Source organism: Cyclopterus lumpus, chromosome 5 (assembly GCF_009769545.1).
Source record: "Cyclopterus lumpus isolate fCycLum1 chromosome 5, fCycLum1.pri, whole genome shotgun sequence".
Lineage (NCBI taxonomy): Eukaryota > Metazoa > Chordata > Actinopteri > Perciformes > Cyclopteridae > Cyclopterus > Cyclopterus lumpus.
In genome coordinates, this window is record NC_046970.1 from 12,667,956 (window position 1) to 12,689,853 (window position 21,898).

Here is a 21,898-nt window from a genome sequence, read left to right on the forward strand (position 1 = left end):
GGGATAGCGTCACAGTTAGAAATCTTTTAAATAAATGATTTTGGACTTTGCATGTCCCAAACAATCTGCCCTATATGTTAACCTGGATCCATTGATTTCTTGTATGAAAAAGGGAGAACTATTTCTTTTCAAAATAAAGAAAAAAATATATAGAATATATATTTACAGTTTTTTTTTTTATTGTAGAAGTATATCATAATTATTATAGTTGTATTAAATGAATAAAACAATTATAAAATATGTAGATGAATGCTAAATATATCAGGCCTCTGCATTTGCAAATATTGCAAAACAAGATGGCAGCTACTACTGTATTACTATAGTAAGAGTAAGGTGATTTCTTTTTTTTTTTCTTCAGTTGGATGGTTTAAAACATGACTATCCTGTATCGCACTCAAGATTATCGTGTGGGCATGTTTTGGCTAATTTCTTGGTTGAATACCTGCAAGTTACTGAAGTTGCAATTACAATTGCAGCTCTTGTTTAAATGCAGGATTTTGCTTTTTGGAACTAGATTTTGAAACCCTATACCTGATGATTCTGATCTGGCCTGTCACACTTTCTCTGTCTCTGCAGCTTTAGGGGGTCCAGGGGGGCTGAGTCGCGGGGAAATGAGCCTGGCAGAGGTACAGTGTCACTTGGACAAAGAGGGAGCCTCTGACCTGGTCATTGACCTCATCATGAACACCACAAGTGACCGAGTTTTCCAAGAAAGCATCCTCCTGGCTATTGCACTGCTGGAAGGTGGAAACACCACCATCCAGGTTAGTTAACCCCTGCATCTCGTACCTTGCACATGTGGAAACTGAAGGGACATCTTTGGGGCTACTGTCTACTTTTGAATCTTTATTATTGTAAAATAATACAAATGACACACTTACCTATTGCACTTACTGTAACTGATCGGCGGTGTTTAAAGTTCATGGGCTGTTATCTATGGAAAGGCTCAGCTTATCAGGCAGTACATCTTTTCAATTTGGTCAGTAAAAATAATACAATGTCCCATGGATGGTTTTCATTACAAGAGGATGTACAGTATGTGGGTCACTGGGAGACCATTGCTGAACCTCATATCTAGCACACCATCCTTTGGCTAAAAGGCCACGGCAGCTGCTAATCAAGTCTGTGGTTTGTAGATAAGTATATTCTTGATTTTCTCACTCTGGGCTGATGTGTGCATTTGCCAATTTAACTTACTGTTCAATTCAGTTTATTTTATACAGCCCAATATCACAAATTACGAATTTGCCTCGGAGGGCTTTACAATCTGTACACATATGACATCCCTGTCCCAGGAACTCACATCGGATCAGGAAAAACTCCCAAATAATAGAAAAAACCAGTTCACAGGGAAAAAAGGGAAGAAACCTTCGGGAGAGCAACAGAGGAGGATCCCTCTCCCCGGATGGACAGAAGCAATAGATGATATGAACAGCATTACAGAGTTACAACACATTCAATGTATATGACAGAATGTATGAATAATTCCTAGTAGGCATGGACCACGATCCAGACCTCCACAATCCATGAATCAGAAGGAGGTAGAGAGGAGGGGGCGGGGCGCATCAGCATGGCCATAGCAGGAGGCATCAGACACAGCCAGGTCCAATGGACCCTATGAGACGTGAAGTCACAAAGACTCCGGGGATGAAGAAGAGTTAGTAATGTGCAATGAAGAGATGTAAATTCATCCATAAGGAGAGAGAGAAGAGGAGATAGCAGCCTATAGCAGCATATCTAGATGCTGGACCAGGGCAAACCTGATTCAGCCCTTACTATAAGCACTATTAAAGAGGAAAGTCTTTAGTCTACTCTTAAATGAGGTGACTGTGTCTGCCTCCCGGACTGAAAGTGGAAGCTGGTTCCATCGAAGAAGAGCTTGATAACTGAAGGCTCCGGCTCCCATCCTAATTTGTAAGACTCTAGGAACCACGAGTACCCCCACATTTAGTGAGCGCAGCTCTCTAGTGGGGCTGTTCTTTCCCTATTTTATGTAACCTAAGCCACTCTCTCAATTTTCTCTCTTTTCATGTCGATCTGTCTTTTGATCTCCCTATCTTTCCATCTGACTGTAGCTCTCCCTGTCTTTCCGTCTATCTGTAGCTCTGTCTTTCTGTCTGTAGTTCTGTCTATCAATCTCCCTGTCTTTACATCTGTCTGTAGTTCTGTCGATCTGTCTGTCTTTCCATCGGTCTGTTGATCTCCCTCTCGGTCCATCTGTCTGTAGCTCTCCCTCTCTTTACATCTGTCTGTATCACTGTCTGTTGATCTCCCTGTATTTCCTTATGTCTGTTGCTATGTCTGTTGATCTCCCTGTCTTCCCATCTGTCTGTTGATCTCCCTGTCTTCCCATCTGTCTGTAGCTCTGTCTGTTAATCTTCCTGTCTTCCCATCTGTCTGTAGCTCTGTCTGTTGATTTCCCTCTCTTTCCATCTGTCTGCAGCTCTCCCTCTCTTTCCATACGTCTGTTGATCTCCCTGTCTTTCCTTCTGTCTGTAGCTCTCTGTCGATTTCCCTGTCTTTCCATCTGTCTGTAGCTCTGTCTGTCGATCTCCCTGTCTTCCCATCTGTCTGTAGCTCTGTCTGTTGATCTCCCTGTATTCTCCTCTGTCTGTAGCTCTGTATGTCGATCTCCCTCTCTTTCCATCTGTCTGTAGCACTGTCTGTTGATCTCCCTGTCTTTCCTTCTGTCTGTTGCTATGTCTGTCGATCTCCCTGTCTTTCCATCTGTCTGTCCATGTTTGTGTTGTTGTGTAAGCACGGGGCTTGCATAATCAGATTAGAGCAAGGAAGCCAATGTGGCGAAGATAATGCTTTGGCTTCCCACGGCTGCTGCAGAAGTACGTCACGTGATCCGTCTGCGTTACATAAGCTCTGTGTGAATGAACAATGAGGAATGTCTCAGCCTACAAAACATACCAGCTTCTCCCGCTCCCTTGCGCTCTCTTGCCGGACCAAACTGGGTCATGCTGGGCCTCCGGAACTGGGGCAGTGGGGAGAGGGGGTGGCGAGGGGGGACACAGAGGGGATTGAGGAGAAACTGGAGCTGCTCTCACCCTTGCATTCTTAAGTTTGTTCTGGAATGGGAGGTTTCTTTTGGGGGAACCTACTCTATATGCAGTGCTATAAACGTGCCACATAGTACAAATATTTGTGTTCTTTGAGTTGCTGGACAATTTCGTCCAAACCTTTTAAAAGTTAAAGTGAGTAAGTAAGTGTTACCATGAGAGACAAATGACTACTTTTGCTCAGTGCTCTCTTTAAGAAAGCACTCCAAGGATAATTGGAGTTGCTTTTTGTCAGTGTCTTGACTAAAAGCACCACTTGGATATCCTGTTGTCATCTAACACAGCTAACTAATTACACATGACCTACATAGTGCACAGAAATAAATAAACCACACAGAATAACTCAATATTGCATGTCACTTATTTACACACACACACGCCCTCTCGTTCTGCTGTCATGCTAAGCTAATGCATATATGCCCTTGGAGGTTTTGGATATCTTAGTCGGTGCATTTTACTGCTTTCTAGACTTGATGGCTCCTCACCGCTTCTCTTTATTTCTGGCGCATGCCAGCTCCTCTGTAACAAATATGAGAGCTGAAAACAGCTGTAAATTGTGTTGTGACATGACAACTTGTGACATTTCACTCGTCAGCCATATGTTGTGTAACTGCATGGCATGCTGTGTTGTTTCCCTCCAAAAGTCTTGCATTGCAGGTGCATTTAACCGATATTGCAAAAGCAACATAATGCAGTAGACAAACTCTCTTTCAGGTGGAATAATAAAAGTGAAAGGTGGTTGTTTGAGGAAAAAAGGAAGAGGCAAAGGACAAGAGGAAAAGGACTTGGAGGAGAACGGAGCAGCATTTGGTTTGCATGTGTGCTGCCTGACATGAGAGGGAGGGTGAGAGGGAAAGGGAGCGCAAGTATAAATAGCTGTTACATAACATCCCTTTGTTGATGCCAAGTGGCGGAAGGGAAGGGTAGAAGGGAAAGCGTGATGACCTTGTTTTTCAATGTTGTTCGCCCCCACCTCCCCCCCACTCCTTTTCGTCTCATTCCTCTCTGGGTTTGTCTCCATGGATACAGACTGACACAGTGTTTACCCAACACTGTAGGGGGGCGCTGAGATGCTCCTTCTTCCTCAGTTAATTTTATTCCATTCTCTCCCTAACCCCCATGTGTTACTTCATCCATAACGTCATTCCTCCCCACGCCACTCTTGTCCTTGCTTTTCCAGTGATATCTAAACACAGATGGTGTCTTGATGAGGCTGCACATAGTTTGTCATTGAAACCCTTTCAGAAGCAGCATTGTGGTTGGACATGAACATTTAGGTTTTCAATTTTGATTCATTTTAGCAGCCTCACATACAATTCTAAAGAAACCATCAAATGAAAGTTTGCTGTGGTGTCTTGTCTTCATTGCGTATGTACAAGGTTTTGTCTTTGTTTCAGTGGCTCAGCTCAGTTTGTAGAAATACTCAGTTTGCTGCTGCAGGTAAAGACTTTCACCGTTGGACACCATAATTATTAATTCCAACAAGACCAATACGGTCACGTCCCAGCCACCATCAATCAAACAAACTCGCCTCTACCGAAGTGAAACATAATAGCTCAGATAACCCTGATCCATGAGATGAAATTCCCCTGCTGGCATGGTGCTAGTTCTACACACTGAGACTGAATGAATCTCTAACCAGGGATATCCCGGAGATGAGGACTACGACATTATTAAAAGGATAGGCAGTAGAATGAATTGGCATTGACAGAGTTTTAGGGAAATCTAATACTGCATGTATGATATGTGGGTGTGTCTTCTCAAAATTGGCATGGGCCTATGCCGGAGACAGCTGACCAGGTTTTGTGAGGTGTAAATGTTAGTGGGTGTGTTAGCGTATGTGCTCTCCAGCTTGTGTGTGTGTGTGTGTGTGTGTGTACTGTACAAGTGTGTTTGTTTGTCTGTGCAAGTTATGCAATGGTAAAGGCTGGGGATGAGGGTGGGGGGCTTCTGTTTGCTCTGGTCCAATCCCTGTGTGTCAACCTGGGCCTCATGCCTCACCCTCTCCCCCCTGCAGGCCCACACTTTAGCGGCCTGTAGGAGGACACTGTTATGTGAGCAGAGAAAGACAGACAGACAGACAGGAATGACCATCACCTCCCTCCTCAGGCATGCTGTGAGCCGTGAGCTGTGAGTGTGTTGCCAGTGGTGCAGCTAATCCTCGTCTCGGCGCTCTCCACTCTGTCATCAAGCTGTTAATTGCGTGATGGCCTTGCTCGCCAGCTCTCCTCTAACACACACACACACACACACACACACACACACACACCTCCCCACGCTGCTATCTCCTTTTTCCTTAGTGTTGGCAGAGTGTGTACGTGCAGGAGGGCTTCTGCTCAGTGGTGGAGGGCACAGTGAGGCTCAGGAATCTGTTTTGGCGCACAAGCACACAGTTATGTCATTGTTTCTTATGAAAGCCACACAATGCAGTAAAAAAACAGCAAGACTGTAGTAGCTCTGCTGTGGTATGTTAATAAGCTACATACACTGTCTTGTTTGGCTACTTTATTGGCTTGTTGCTATTCTCAATTTGGAATGAAAAGATTTAGCAGTGTGTTTTATAAAAACATTTCTCAGACACCCTCAGTCTCGTTGAAGTAGGAGAAGTGAGGCTTGTTTTGTAAATTTTTCTGAACGCTTTCCTTGTGACTTTCATTTATTTGTTTTCTCTAGCAGCCCAGTTTTACATATAACTTGGAAAGAAAGATGGTTATGTAACAACTTTGAGCACTGGCCTAGATACTGTCTGATAACATTCCCTTCCTATCTCTTGCTCGCGTTTCCCCTCTCTCAATCATAGCTTTTTCTCCCTTTTTTACTCCCTTATTCCCTTTTTGGTGTCTGTCTTTCGCTAGCTCATTTCTTCCCATTTCCCACCATCTCTGTTTCTTTGTGTGAAGGTAGACCAGGGTCCTCCCTCTCGTGTCACTTTTCACCCTGTAAGTTTGGTGAGGCTGGAGGCTGCAGCGGATAACAGCTGTTGCATAATCAAAGCTGAAACTAATTCCTATTTTAATAAGCGATTAATCAGTTTGAGCTCTTTTTGTCTATAAATGTCAGAAATCAGTGAAACATTTTGCTCTTTGGATCTTTTGTGAAATGGAGAAAAGCACCAAATCTTCACATTGAGATGTTGGAACCAGAGGAACTTGTGTTTTTGCTTGGAGCATGATTGACACAATTAATCAATTATCAAAATTTCGTTAAGCAGACCCTTAGATCCACAATCTCTGTTTTTTCTATTCTTCTCTCATGTGTCCAGCGTTCGTTCTTTTGCCGTCTGACAGAAGACAAGAAATCCGAAAAGTTCTTTCGGGTTTTCTACGACCGTATGAAGCTGGCCCAGCTGGAGATCAAAGCTACGGTGACCGTAAATACCAGCGACCTGGGAAACAGAAAGAGAGATGATGACAGCCAGGACAAAGATGTTCCTGTACGCAAAAAAGGTCAGAGGTCACATACTATCATCTGAGGTATGAATTTACATCAGGTTGTTACCAACGAAGGATGCCAAGACCTGCTACAATTATATCCCGAAACGAAAGAGGATTTATGTGGGTTTTGACTGATTTCATAGACCCTGTTTGGTGCCTGTCTCTGTTTAGCTAGAGACTCAGCGGTGGTCATGACGGAGGATGTGAGAGAGCAGTTATTAGAGGCCTCGACTGCCACCAAGAAGGCCTTCAACTCATACCGGCGTGAAGCAGACCCTGAGGACCACTTCAACTCAGCCGACGGCCAACCCAGCACTGGGGACAAGAACCAGGACGAAGGAGAAATGAGTTTTGTAATTGTTATCATGCAGCCCATCCTTCGCTTTCTCCAGCTGCTTTGTGAGAATCACAACCGGGACCTACAGGTGGGAAAGACGCATTTTCAGACAGATATCCATTAGAGTGGATCACACTTGGCTAGAGTGGCTTTCTTACTCTAAACTATGGTTTTGACATCTTATCCATCCATTATTTTGCGTCTTTGCTGCAGGTTTAAAACACAGGTCTCATGGTTTTATTCCCAATGCTAAATCCCCTAATCACCATTGTCATGTGAATGGGAGGCCAGGCCTGACTTCTTTAGGCTATGGAGATGGCTTCTCTGGCACATAACATTCCTCTAGATTATTACTTTTAGGAATAGATTTCTCTCAAAGATTGTTTATTAGCTACTTTCTCCTCTGAAACACTCTGTACTTTAGTTTTTATGAAGACAGATCATGTTAGCCTCTTTTGTATTTTATGGGTCTAAAAGTTGTTTATGGTTATCTCCGATGACAGATAGTTATGGTACTGTCGGTGCAGAATGTTTCTGATGGAACAGTCAAGTTCAACAGTTCAGATGAAGGCTAAAAAAGAAATATGGATCCAAACTTGCTATCTTTGGTCATCTTAAAACTTCCACGAAGTTCTGTCTAACAGAGGAGGGATTTGTTAATGGCAGAATGTAAATTTGTAGCAACACAATTTACTATGTAGTTTTTCTGTTTGGCTTTGATTGTTAGTTTTTTTTGGGTTTGTATCCAGTTCCGTCCCAGTCACACAAACCCAACCACTTGTATCTCCTCAGAACTTCCTTCGCTGTCAAAACAACAAAAACAACTACAACCTTGTGTGTGAGACGCTTCAGTTCTTGGACTGTATCTGCGGCAGCACCACAGGGGGTCTCGGTCTACTGGGACTGTACATCAACGAGAAGAACGTCGCCCTCATCAACCAAACTCTGGAGAGTCTCACAGAGTACTGCCAAGGCCCCTGCCACGAAAACCAGGTACATAAAGAGACTATACCACAGGGGAGCTCTGTGACTGTACGAGGGCACGAGCTGTCTTTCTCATAATTGTATTTTTTCATTCAGAATTGCATTGCCACACACGAGTCCAATGGAATTGATATTATAATCGCCCTGATCCTCAATGACATCAACCCACTTGGGAAAAAGCGGATGGACCTGGTGTTGGAGCTCAAGGTGAGGAAGACTTCATAGGAGGAATCTATACCTTTTTGATGTGGGGTTTAGGGTGAGAAAAAACAATTGTGCAGTACTTTCCTTTCACAGCAGGAGAGACAAGCTACAAGTATAAGAGCTTGGCATTTATTTATGTGAGTTAAACTAGCTCTTTTTTCCTCTGCCTACTTTGTCTCTTTTGTCACTCTCAGAACAATGCATCCAAGCTGCTGCTTGCAATCATGGAGAGCCGCCATGACAGTGAGAACTCAGAGAGGATCCTATACAACATGAGGCCTAAAGAGCTGGTGAGAAGAGGATGTTGCATCTTGTCCTTCTCTCTTTTGCTTTTTACTTCTCAAATACAACTGAGCTTTTGCCTTAGCTACCCAGAATCACAGCACAGGTGTGTGTGTGTGTGTGTGTGTGTGTGTGTGTGTGTGTGTGTGTGTGTGTGTGTGTGTGTGTGTGTGTGTTTGTGTTTGTGTGTGTGTCCAGGTGGAGGTGATAAAGAAAGCCTATCTACAGGGAGAGGTAGAGTTTGAGGATACAAAGGAGGAGGATGATAACGGGGAAGAGGAAGAACACGATGCTGCTTCCCCCCGAAATGTTGGACACAATATCTACATCTTAGCTCACCAGGTCTGCTGTTCATTTCATGAATCAATTACTCTATTAATACAGGAATGTCATGAGACACACACATTATCCATGTGTTGTTTTTGAGTGTCACGCTCACTTCTTGGCTGTTCCTGTTCCTCCTTACAGTTGGCGCGCCATAATAAGGAGCTGTCCATAATGTTGAAACCAGGAGGGGCCAGTGGAGAGGGAGATGAGGCCTTGGAGTTCTACGCCAAACACACTGCTCAGATAGAGGTCATAGCATGCAACCCTTGTCACTAGTCTGTTGTAGAATTTCACAAATGTTGACAATATTTTGGGACAATTTCCTTGCAAATGTACAACAATGTTGACCGTCGGATGGCAAGGTGACGGTGTGTCTCTCTGTTCAGATTGTGCGCCAGGACCGCACCATGGAGGAGATAGTGTTCCCCGTGCCTAACATCTGTGAGTTCCTGACCTCCGAGTCAAAGCTGCGAGTCTACTTCACCACAGAGAGAGACGAGCAGGGCAGCAAGATCAACGACTTCTTCCTGCGAGCAGAGGACCTCTTTAATGAGATGAACTGGCAAAAGAAACTCAGAGGTGGGGTCAACATGGAGCAGGTGTAATGCATATAGTGATCAACTATGTCGAATGATACAGGACAACTTTTGACCCAGAAAATCATTATTCAGAGTTTCATCATTCACCTGAGTTTGGCTGAATAAAGTCTTCTTTTATAGGTGCTTTACAATTATTAAGTGCTCCCCAATGAGATATGCAATAATCTTAATTAACTGAACTATTCATTATCATTAGTGTTAATAACAGATTCATATATTGAAATCTCATGATTTCTTGTTTAGTTTGACCAACTAAACTGAATATATAAATTGAAAAATACTGTAAAAATCAGGAATTGGAAGCAATTGCATTTTGCTTGATAAATTAGTCAAATGATTAGCAAAACTGTTACTGATTATTTTTTTATTTATTGGATAATCGATCAACGGTCTTAATTGTTTCAACAGTTTACATAATTCCTCAGACCAGAGATGCCATTGACAATAATCTTAATGGGAAAATGCAATGGGAAATGACAGGGCTGGTGGGAGAAGTCTGTGCACACAGCTGGTGGAGCAGTAAGGAGCAACAGCATTATTATTTAGTGAGCCTTTTGAGTTATTTTATTTGTTACCAGCGTCTTAAAAAATGGGACATTTTAAGAGTTGTCTCTTAAGAGGCTCATCAGATGATAGTGTGCACAACTTCACTGCCTTTCTTCTGAAATTTAACTTGAATTTTCATTAATGTGATGAAGATTCATCAACTTGGTTGCGACATTGCGGCTCAATGATTACCGTCAGCCAGGCGGTCCTTTCTGTGTGGAACTCCAAATTAACTGTGGGCGTGAATGTTGTTGTGTGATTACGTGTCCCACTTACAGACTGGCGACATGTCCAGGGTGTACCCCGCCTCTTGCCCAATGCGTGCGGGGTATAGACCTCAAAGCGGGATGGAAAATGGAAGCGTATCTCCAACTCCAAAGCAGGGCTAACAGTGTCACCCTGTGTGTACTCGTGCTTTGAGTGTGCATGTTCCCACTGTCTAAAAGCAGACCGGGGCTTTCCACATTCTTTGAGTTGTGAAACATTTGTACATTAACCTTATGAATCACAACTGAGAGTGTGTTTGCTCACTCACATAAACTTACACATACAAGACCGGCATCCACACTTTGTCACATTTCTAATGCACATAAAAGACTGCATACAAAGCCATATTTTGTCTCACTCAGAAGAGGGAATGGACAGAGAAAGGTCCCTGATTCTTTTTCTCTTTTCAACTTACAGAAAATATTGTCAGATTGTGTGTTAAGGTCAAAGTGGTCTGTTTTAGGGTTTAGACCTTTTTTAATTGACTTTTTAGTATCAACATTTCAACACACATTAACAGTGTTGGCTGGGATAGGTTTTGTCTACGCTTTCTGACATTTTTGTCAAAGTTCAACATTGTCCTTACATTACTTTCTGTAACATTATTTTCTGTATGAAGAGGGAGAACTGAACCAGTTAAGTTCTTACTAGCAACAGCTTGTTCACACATTGGATTATGTAATAATCAATTTAATGCTGAAACAATTGGTTGACTAAACAGTTATTCAACAGAAGTTTTGTTAAACCTTTTTGATCATTGACTTATGGTTAAATTCATTACTTTTTATCATCATTAGTCATCAAATGTTGGTCCTATAGTTTCCTAAACGTGAGAATCTGTTGATTGGACCTTAGAATTTACAAATATAAAACAACATTCATAGACAAAATCTCTCAATTAATTGTGCATGACCAAATAAATAAAAAAGGTCTCACTTTCCCCCCAACCCCCTCCTCCTCCTTCTTCTCCAGCTCAACCAGTGCTGTACTGGTGCTCCAGAAACATGTCGGTGTGGAGTAACGTCTCCTTTAACCTGGCTGTGCTCATGAACCTGCTGGTCTGTTTCTTCTACCCCCTAGAGGGTGTACATGCAGGTCAGTCGCATATGAGAAGACACCTGAGTGTGAGAACAGGCTTTTTAAAACTGAGCCCAAACCAGCTTACATTCTCTCACTAACATCCTCGTAAGATCTCACTTCATCTTTCAAGTGGCGCAATATTTTTTCATCATGTGTACGCTTTTTACTGTGGAGTGGATATCAGCTTAGTACTGGTCATTTTTCATGCATTTACTCTTCATGTCGTGAATTTGCTCATGCATGTTGATTTTGTATTGATGCAGCATTTACACATGTGTATTGCACTGTTCTTGCATACAGACTATTTACATAGTGTGTGTATATATATATATATATATATATATATATATATATATATATAACACACACATAGCTCTCCTCTCCTCCCTTCTTTGCTTTGGGCTTTAAAGGGTTATAAGAGCAGGAGATCTCGGTCAGTGTGTTCTGCCTTCTGACTGATAGCTTTGGTTAGCACCGATGAACTCAACACATGCTAAAACACTGACAGTGTGGGCGTGCAGCCTTCTCAACTCTTGATTTTACAGACAGTTGCGCACAATTATCCGTCTGCACATAAAAACGCAAGTGCAAGGCAGCTAGACAGTTTGTGAGTGCACATGTGCCAGTCTGCCACATCACTGGAGCTGTGTGTTGCCCCTGGCCCGTTCCTCATGAATCTTTCAGTTGAGGTATTTTTAGAGATGGCTGTTATGTAAGTGGCACCTGTCATGTGATCTCCACAGGGATTGGGAGGGAGAGAAATCCGGAGGAAGGGAAGGAGGGAAGGAGACAGTGATAGTCAAGGTGGGAGGGAAGATGGTCTCCCTTAGTCGCAGTACTCCCCCTTTGCCTTGCCTTCTCATTGACTACATCTGCCTCTCACTGTTTTTCTCAGCAGTTGTTCCCCATTTTCCTTTTTCTTTGTTTTTCACAATTTTCTCTTGACCTTTTTCTACCTTTTAACATCAACACATGTATTTATATATCCCTTTTCTATGTTCTCTGAGCACTCAATGACCAGTGCTCATAGAGTGCTTACTAACATAGGCACTTGTACACATGTTAGCCCTGTGCTTTAAGAAAGAGGGGTCAGTAACAGAGGCAGAAGGTTGGGTGTGGCCTTGTTTTTAGGATGATCAAACTTGATCCAGGGTTTTAGCCTGAGTGATTTGTTGCCACATGAAACCCCTGACTAATCCTGGATTTACCTTGGGATCAAGGGAAGCATAAGGTAGGCTCTCACCAAAGCTTAAAGCCCACATATACAAAAAAGTATGTCACATACTTTATTTAAGCGGCGCTGTAATCCTGGCATGATACATTATTATTCCAAGTATGACCAATTCACTCTGTTACCGGGTTGTTAAATACAGCTATTGTAGCAAGTATCCCTAAAGGCTTGCATGTGCATTAATACCCGCATTTATCTCCTGCAGGTATGCTGGATCCCCACCTTTCTGCCCTACTGTGGATGGGAGTTTTGGCAACACTGCTCATCGTTATCATCATGCCCCAACCGCTGGGCATCCGTGCCCTCGTCATTGTCACCATCATCCGTCTCATCTTCTCTGTTGGCCTGGAGCCCACCCTCTTCCTTCTGGGTTCCTTCAATGTGAGTAGTCTCCTTTTAAATGGTCACCCAAGTTACCATCACGCAGTTAGGTTTGGTGTAATTGACCGGGCTGTTGAGATATCCGTCTCTGAAATTTGTGTTGCCCTTAAATCTAAAGGAAGGAAATGGAATTGTGTAGCGCTGAAACAATTAGTTAATTAACTGATCCAAAGAAAATTAACCAGCAACTATTTTCATAATCGATTTAATGGTTTATTTTTTTAATCATCATGGCAAATGTTCTCTGTTTCCAGCTTCTGAAATGTGAGGATTTTGTGCTTTTCTATTTCGTCATATTATTATTGCAACTGGAAGATGCCACCTTGGACTCTGTGTTTTAGTTACTATTTTTCAACATTTCATGCACTCAACATTTATTGAGAAAATGTAATTGAACAATGAGCTTTTGTCCTGGATACTCCAAATATGTTGTTAGACAGTCTGTATTGGATCTAGTATTTACAGACAAGCCTCGTCCCGATGAGAACTGACCGTGTGAGAAGACCTGATGAAATTATTTCCCCTACATTGTATTGGAGTAGGAGCAGAAATCTCAGAATATTTAAAAATCTGGACAAATGAAGTCAGAAATATCTGCATGGCCACTAAAAGAGTCAAATATTGTTTTCTTTTCGGTGAACTCACGCTTTAAACTTTCCTCCTGTGTGAAAGTGTGTGTTTGTGTGGTCTGTAATTTCCCCCAGAAAATGTTAAAAACATACCATTTCTATTTCCCCATTCACACGCACTACTGTTTGTACTTTCACGTGGTGAGAAACCTCAACAGCGCTAGTTCCAGTTCTTCTTTCAACTCGCACTCCTGCTGCCTAGCAGGCCGGTGCCCCCGTCTGTCTGTGGTGTTGCTCCCTGGCCCCACGCTTCTCCTTGTCAGCTCCTATTGGGTGTGAAGTGTGTCACTGGACCCCCATAAAGACCCTGCGCCCGCTAGAGATTTTCTAGATGTGCTCTTAAACACAAACACACACACACACACACACAAAATAACGTCTTGGACACACCTCGATTATCTCTCCCCATAATCGCTACGTATATATGTACAAAAGAAACCGGGTTATTGAGAGAGATCACATTAATGCAGGAAATCTGAGAACACGTTACCATGGACTGCAGTAACCTGGTTACTCTAAAATCTAGTTTACATGCAGCTGGTCAGTAGTCAGATGTCTCCCTCTGTGTGTTTGACATTTTTTAACCATGTGTTGTTTTTTTTCTAGCTGTGTGGATTTTTCAAATAGCCCTTAACAGTGTCAGTTTTTCATTGTCAGACCAAAGACTTGCTTATTAAAATTTATAAAAAAGAAAAGAAAAAAGAAAACCCTTCAGAAACTCGCTTAAGTGTATACATGACCAAGAATTCAGGTTTCCCCGGCATGTATCCACAGACGCCATGTTAACCGGGTTTTTGTTTATCCCCTTCCCTCGTGTTTGGTTTAAATCAGCAGGTTACTTATGTGCATGTAAACACACCAAATGTGTCCTAATTTAGCTTGAAAAGCCACACCCTAGATGTGTAGCATTTGATGTGCCTGGGCCAGAGCCCTCAGCCAAGGCCAAGACTTTCCGATATTTTAATCATGAATGGTTGATTGTCCATTATTTGTATTATTACTAAAGAGACGTTGACTTCATCTTCCAGGTGTGCAATAAAATAATCTTCCTGATAAGTTTCGTGGGGAACCGAGGAACCTTCACGCGGGGTTACAGAGCCATGGTGTTTGACTTTGAGTTCCTCTACCATCTCCTTTACCTCACCATCTGCTCTCTGGGGGTGTTTGTTCATGTCTTTTTCTACAGCCTGCTGGTGAGAGAAACACATACACCCTGTGAATACACACATACTGTATATACTAAGAACAAAAACAATTACACAAACCTACTATTGTAAAATATTACTTCTCTCTCTGAATGTAGCCTTCCCATTTTGGTGCATTCACAGACATATCCTACTTGCCAGAAGTTGCCTTATTTAGTGCTTTGATGTTTTTTCCATTGTTGCTTTTTCTTGGTGTTAACTGCCTTTATAACGTGTCAGACTGAAAATGCAAGAACTGTGAAGTTTTCTATTCACACAGGTCCAAGCAGCTGCTCTGCAGATGCAGTGCAACATATCTCCACATTTTGTAATAGCAAGATGCTGAAAAATCAATCTATTCAGACAGAGAAAAAACTGAGGATTCAGCATAATAGAAAAAAAGTATAAAAGCCACAAAATGCAAGCAAATCTAATCCAACATATACTGTTGGTTTCTTGCCACTTGTACTTTGTGTAACCTCACATCACACACTGGTCTCACTGTATGTAGAGGATGGTAGTATGTAATCTAAATTAATATACTACGTGTTGACAATTTCAGATTTTGCTCACTTTACAATTTTGTTTCATAACGTGTGCGTTGCCTCTGTAGCTGTTTGACCTGGTATACAGAGAAGAGACCTTGCTGAATGTAATCAAGAGTGTGACCCGTAATGGACGCTCCATCGTGCTTACCGCTGTGCTGGCGCTCATCTTGGTCTACCTCTTCTCCATTGTTGGCTACATTTTCTTCAAAGATGACTTCATCCTGGAGGTGGATCGTATCCCCAACATAACTCTAAGTGAGGGCAGACTCCTGTTGTTTAATCATTTTTGACAAATGAAGATCACAGACTGTAGGTTTGTCATTTTGAAAAGACAAGAAAACTTCTGCAACATGTGTTCCTATACTCTCCAGAAAATGGAGCCAGTCTGGCCAGTGAGTTTCTGTCTGCAGGAATGTGTCCGGGAGGGATTGATGGGAATTGCACAACGGAAGCCCTGCAGGAAGGTAATGTAAACTGCAACCCTGGTTTTATATGGGTTTATCTTAAGAAATGTGTTTTACCTAAATATTTAAATCATTAAAAGCAAATCGGTCCATAAATATTATTTTAATGTTTTGTGTTCTACTGTGGTGTACTTGTCGTCAATTTAAAAAAAGGTGATAACGACAAACATAATGTGGTTAATTAAAGCCTGGGGTCAATGTTTTTAGACTAGACTCCATATTTGAAAAGTTGAAGTGGTTCATGTACGAATTGTTCATGGTGATGTCCAAGGGAAGAGGATAATTGGAATTAATTTATTGTCGAGCTACCTGAAATCTTCCTAAGCCCCTTCAGGCAAAAAAACTAGTGAAAGTAAAATTGTGGGATGTTTTTGCAGTTTCCTTCTGTTCTGCAGCTTCACACCAACTCACAATGTCATTCATGTGACTCCATTGACACATAACTGCCAAACAGTTCTCATGTGACCTCACTGGCCCTCATATGACATCAACATGAGCCTTTGTATTCAGTAAAAAACAAAGTTTTTAATTCCCCTGGCCATCAACCAAACATAAAACTATAATATGATTTGGCCAATTATACACACAGTTAGCAGGGGGATTACCATTTGACTGGGTCAGAGGTCATTCGTCAATTAACTATAAACGTTATCTAATTGGATATATCTTTCGGACATGTTGATCTTTGTTTTTCTGTCTTGCTTACAAGTTCAACCAAAGCTGTTGTCACATTCCATCCAAACAAAACCACTTCTGCTTTAACGAACCACCATCTCACTGTAAAGCAAAACATGTAAACAAGGTTCCAACATATATTAAGTTATGCAACTAAGCCAAGGATATTTTGATATTTGAATAGCAGATGATACCCTATTGACACTGACTACAAGGCTATCAAACCTACCCTAACACAGATGTCTAATATTATTTATATTCAAAGAGTATTTCAAAACAAGTTAATACGCTCATTAGATTGTTTATCACAACTAATTTGAGTCTGTACTGTGTATGAACATTACAAATACCATGATGTACTCAATTCATCATCATTCATAATTTTTTAATAAAAGTGACTTTAGTGTTACTCCCATACTACCTAATAATAATATGATGATGATGATTCAGAACAATTGTTTTACAATTTCTGATGGAAATAAATTATAGTGCATTGTATCATGCCTCACTTTTGATTGTATTTTTCCTTAAGAAATACAATGAGTATCTGAAGTGGTACTTTACGTTGTATGTCACGCAATTAATTTCAAATGTAATTTATTTGCATAATATCTTTGGGTCCCATGAGTTAGTTTAATAACCAGTTATACCAGTTCTTAATGCATTATAATGTAAAGGAAATTTTCTGGTGCTGCAGGGTTGTTTATGAGGGTATGTAAACTAATATACACCTTTTTTAAAGATAACTACGTGCCTCTAAAATTATTAGATCAAAGCTTTCCTCTCTGCCTCTTCAGATTTGGGGAATAACAGTGAGGAGGACAGCGGCATGGAGCGGGCATGTGACTCTCTACTGATGTGTATCGTTACTGTGCTGAGTCATGGCTTGAGGAGTGGAGGAGGTGTAGGGGATGTACTCCGCAAGCCTTCCAAAGAGGTGCGTGTGTGCGTGTGTGTGTGTGTCCACCGTGTGCTGAACTTTTTTTATAAAGAAATGGAGGTTTCACAATGTTTCCTTACAGCTGTACTGCCTACATCTTGTGTCAGAGCTAAACCTCAAGATAGATTTCCACAGAGTTCAGGCTGAACCACTAATGATATCAAAAGAGGATGTGAATATCTGCCTCACAACACAATGCAACTGGGGCCAAAAAGTCGCATATTCAACCCACAAAGTCACAATGGGTGAAAGAGTGGTTCAGATCATTGTTGCTTCAAAACAAGCTTACATGTGAGTGCGTCACTGCATTAGGTTGGTGAGCATTTCTTTTAAAAGATTAACTCAAAATGGAAAAATGAGTGAATAAAGTTCACCATTATACAGCACAGTATGTAGGCATTGAAGTCCATTGAGGCTCGATTGGCTAATGATGTTGAATAAACATGCGCCTGTGTCCTAGAGAGACAGAAACAGGCTGCATCAGGTTGACCGGCTTTCTGCCGGCTCTGTTACTTTAGCATCTGGCAGGCTTCACTTGTGGTCTTGTGTTTCCATTAGATTCATGATGACAATGGTTAACCTTGTTTTAAACTCATAACATCTTACACATATTTTTCTGTGAAGACCTGCCCTTTGGGGTCATACATTTAAATGGGAGAATCTTTCTATACTAGTCCTCTACAATACAGCTCTTCTTAAATGTACTCTTAACTGTTCTGTTGTCAAAATACAGTTAATAATTACTATGTAATGTTCTAGTCACTACCTCTGAATACTTCCTGTACAGATGTTATTGCTGTGTTTCTGTTCCTTTCGCAGGAGCCACTGTTTGCAGCCAGAGTAATATACGACCTGCTGTTCTTCTTCATGGTCATCATCATTGTCCTCAACCTCATTTTTGGCGTAATCATCGACACCTTTGCTGACCTGAGGAGTGAAAAACAGAAGAAAGAAGAAGTCCTGAAGACCACTTGCTTCATCTGCGGTGAGACTGCTCTTCGTGTGTTTAGAGAGCAGTCGTTGGTTCCCTAATGTCTTTTTTCAGTTACTGCATGGTGACTAGTGCTTAAACTATGTATTATGATTTTAACAATTGATTGAATGTGTGTCTTTGCTTAAAAAAGTTCCACTCCAGTTTATGGGGTTGTTGTACGGACAAATAATTGGAAGAAAACATCTAAGGTTCTGGAAACTATCATTGAATAGTTGTCTTATATTAATGTTTAGCTCAAGCCCTAAAGTTGACTACATCGGTGCCTCAGACATGCATACAGCTAATGTGTCACTCACACGTTTACTGTCTCTTCTGCCGCTGGTGCGGGAATATTTTCGGACTTGATATTGTCATAGCAATCAAACCTCTAACTTTCCAGTGGCAGAATGACTTCTCCGATCATCGGGTCAGGTAGGCTCTGTTGTTGTAGATGATCTGTGTTTGAAAGGCGTCATTAGTACTCTTCCACAATCCAGCCCATGTCACTCGGTAAAAGCCCCCAAATCGCTTTCAGAGTGTGATTTCTTGGTGTGTTTGTGGTTTCTGGTATGTCCATTAAGGTGCACGTAGTTTGTTGCAGGCGTTCCAAAGAAGGCTGAGTCATAAAAGCTTCCTGCCATGGCTCTGCTCGCCTCCATAATTCATGTCTGTCTCACACGTCCTGACATTTTCCTCCTCTCACTCACAAGCACAAACTTAATTTTCACGCCATATGTTTTGTGCATCTTCACTAATTACCTATACTCTGACCCTTTCTCTAGCGGCATCTACATTTCCTTATATGTGCATTATATGCGCAAGTGCCTACAAAAAAGTACTGTAGGTGAGCAAGTGTGTACGTGCATAAATTGGGTCACGCACTTAGTGGTCAGCATATGGAATGAGAACAGTATGTCACCCAGCCAGCCATCATCTGACTCACTCATTTTAAAGAAGGCCAGGGCCCAGGGGGGAGCTGCCGTTTCTATGGTTTCCACAAGGGAACAGGAGATGCAGAGATTAGGAGCCGACCTCCGCAGGCTTAAGTGTCTCTCCATCCTCCAGCTCGGTTTATAAGCCATTGATCTTTCTTTCAATCTTGTATTGTTTTTTAGGTCTTCGGGTCTATAGACAATAATAACATCAGGAACTTCCTGTGCAGGTTTGGTTTTTACCTATAGCTAAAATAATTTCTGTTCAGGAAATCCAGCTCAACCTCACTCACCATCGTGTATAGAAAAAGGGAAAGAGGAACTGACTAAATGTCTCAAGAAAGCTGTATTTTGTCACTACAAATGAATAACTAATGTTGTGCATTACTAAACATGTCAACCTGTATTTAACATTAATGAGATTCTTAACACCAGTTTGTACAGCTGTCGCCAGCGCGGAGGCATTATGTTTGTTCGTCCTTTGGTACAGTCCATTCTAGTAAACGCAATAGCTCAGGATCGCCTTGAGAGAATGTCTTTAGATTTGGCACAAACGTCGGTCCGGACTCAAGGATGAACTGATCAAATGTTGGTGGTCAAAGGTCACTGTGACTTCAACTCAAGATTACATATGCTAATTAAGACAAAATCACAGACATGTCGAAACAGGATAAAATATTTTGAATGCAAATTGGTGGAGGCATATAACTAATATAATTCTAGTTAATCTTTTGGTTATAACTTGGGTCTAAATATAGAGACAGCCCCTGCTTTTTTAAATCTAGCCCTCCAAGGTGTTATCCCTGGCTGAACTATCGTATTAATCCTGCACAGCTGGAAACTCCCTTTGTCATTTATATACAATCCAAAGATGTGTTTTAAGCACTTTTAGGGACAGAAATAACCAGTGAGTTTTACTTGTCTCTCTGACCATACACTACATACACACACACACACACACACACACGCACACACACAGATACATCTTTTTCTCAAGGCACAAACACAGAGAACTGAAATTTGTTTGATGTATTGTAAGACTCCACATTACAAGGTGTCTGCATGGTTTCATAAAACATGTGGAAATCAAATTGATTGTAGTCAGTCTTACAGGACTGTACTATCTTTTATAATAATAATGTCTTTCTCACTTTGATGGTATACTTTGCTCTTTAGTTTCTGGACTATAGTAGGTAGACCATAATTAACATGAGTTTCGCTTTCCAGATCCACCTAAAATATCCCCAAAACAAATAAGTCCCTGATATTCTCCTCTTTTCAAAATGTTCTGCAATGCACTGCATTATATTTGTTATATATGTATACCTATCCAATAATGAGCGAGAGGATGTCATTATTTTTTCTATTGATATTGCGGTATAGCTTATAGTTCGTCATTTCTTCTCCAGTCGCTCTTAAAAAAACCTTTACATCAATAAGACTTTATGAATACATATGTTTAACTAACCTACTATTTTCCTGTCAGCTTCCCAGTATAAAGCTAGCTGTTTGTTCTGAAACCCGTTGTAACGTGTACCATAAATAATGTGAGTCACTGCCCCTCTGCAGGCCTGGAGCGTGACAAGTTTGACAACAAGACGGTGACTTTTGAGGGGCACATTAAAGAGGAGCACAACATGTGGCACTACCTGTTCTTTATTGTGCTGGTAAAAGTTAAGGACTCCACTGAATACACAGGCCCCGAGAGCTACGTAGCTGAGATGATCAAGGTAAATAAAGAGTGCCGACACACCCTGAAAACACACATCCTGATCCACCTTCTCAGTGCAGGCTTTCTTTTTTTATTGGAGCACGCTGTCTTGGAGTACATTGTAGTCGGGTGCAGCAATCCTGAATGATGTTTTGAGTACAGTAACTATGATCAAGTAGACTTCGTTGGTTATCCTACCGAGTCAGACTTGGAAACGTGCAGGCCTGTTTCACACACCTAATGCAACAACGTGTTTCTCTTTAATTTCAACTGACAGACATGCTGCATATTTAATGACATAACAAACTGGAATGCAGTACAAGACATTACATTAGTTGCACTTTAACCCTTAAACTGACCAGAGCATGACAAGGAATCGTTGGTCAGTTCACTGAGATTCCCATTGCACTACATGATGTGCTCAGTCTGAGGTAGTTTACTGTAAGCATCATTTGGAGTTCAGATGGAAGCACTCAGTTGACCAACAGCAGCACCTAGAATTAGCTGTTAGAATGACCAATTCATTTTTGACATCATTCAGCTTTATTAACTCTGAGTAAATGTACCAAAGCCAGTGACTGATGTGCTTGGTTGACCACAGGAGCACAACCTGGACTGGTTCCCACGGATGCGCGCCATGTCACTGGTGAGCAGCGATGCAGAGGGGGAGCAAAATGAAATCAGGAACCTGCAGGAGAAACTTGAGACGACCATGAGGCTGGTTTCCAACCTGTCCGGACAGCTGACAGAGCTCAAGGAACAGGTAGATCATGTGACCGTGAACAATCCACACTTTTAGTTTGTAGTATATCACCCATGATTTATTTTTTGATTTTCCCTCCGCTTTAACAGGATTTTTTTTTTTTTCATTGGGAGGTTATAGACAACCTTTGCACAAGTTATGTAATTACTCAGGACCACCATATTATGAACAATAACATGGGAAGAGGTATTGGGGATTGATTGCTCATTGTTGTACAATCACCATTATGGAACTGGTGACTCAGACAGCTTAAGCTAATACCTAAAGTAGTTTATTTTCAGTATTTGCACCTCATCTTTTTCTTGGCATGGGTTTGTTCATGCACAAATTAAATATACA

General features: G+C 41.5%; 1 protein-coding gene across 8 annotated transcripts in view; it reads left to right on the top strand.

Moving 5' to 3' along the window:
• LOC117731168 (inositol 1,4,5-trisphosphate receptor type 1-like) overlaps positions 1-21,898 on the top strand; it is a 62,867-nt gene that overhangs the window by 39,566 nt on the left and 1,403 nt on the right. For 7 of the 8 annotated variants that reach the window (XM_034533334.1, XM_034533337.1, XM_034533340.1 and 4 more), the window contains 18 exons: positions 577-764; positions 6,331-6,514; positions 6,674-6,927; positions 7,632-7,832; positions 7,920-8,030; positions 8,222-8,317; positions 8,508-8,651; positions 8,778-8,885; positions 9,023-9,215; positions 11,021-11,143; positions 12,565-12,740; positions 14,398-14,562; positions 15,167-15,356; positions 15,473-15,565; positions 17,038-17,177; positions 18,000-18,165; positions 20,655-20,815; positions 21,398-21,559. In XM_034533334.1, the coding sequence (XP_034389225.1) occupies positions 577-764; positions 6,331-6,514; positions 6,674-6,927; positions 7,632-7,832; positions 7,920-8,030; positions 8,222-8,317; positions 8,508-8,651; positions 8,778-8,885; positions 9,023-9,215; positions 11,021-11,143; positions 12,565-12,740; positions 14,398-14,562; positions 15,167-15,356; positions 15,473-15,565; positions 17,038-17,177; positions 18,000-18,165; positions 20,655-20,815; positions 21,398-21,559 (2,855 nt within the window). The remainder of the gene's footprint in view (positions 1-576; positions 765-6,330; positions 6,515-6,673; positions 6,928-7,631; positions 7,833-7,919; positions 8,031-8,221; positions 8,318-8,507; positions 8,652-8,777; positions 8,886-9,022; positions 9,216-11,020; positions 11,144-12,564; positions 12,741-14,397; positions 14,563-15,166; positions 15,357-15,472; positions 15,566-17,037; positions 17,178-17,999; positions 18,166-20,654; positions 20,816-21,397; positions 21,560-21,898) is intronic. The other variant, XM_034533342.1, reaches the window with a different exon arrangement.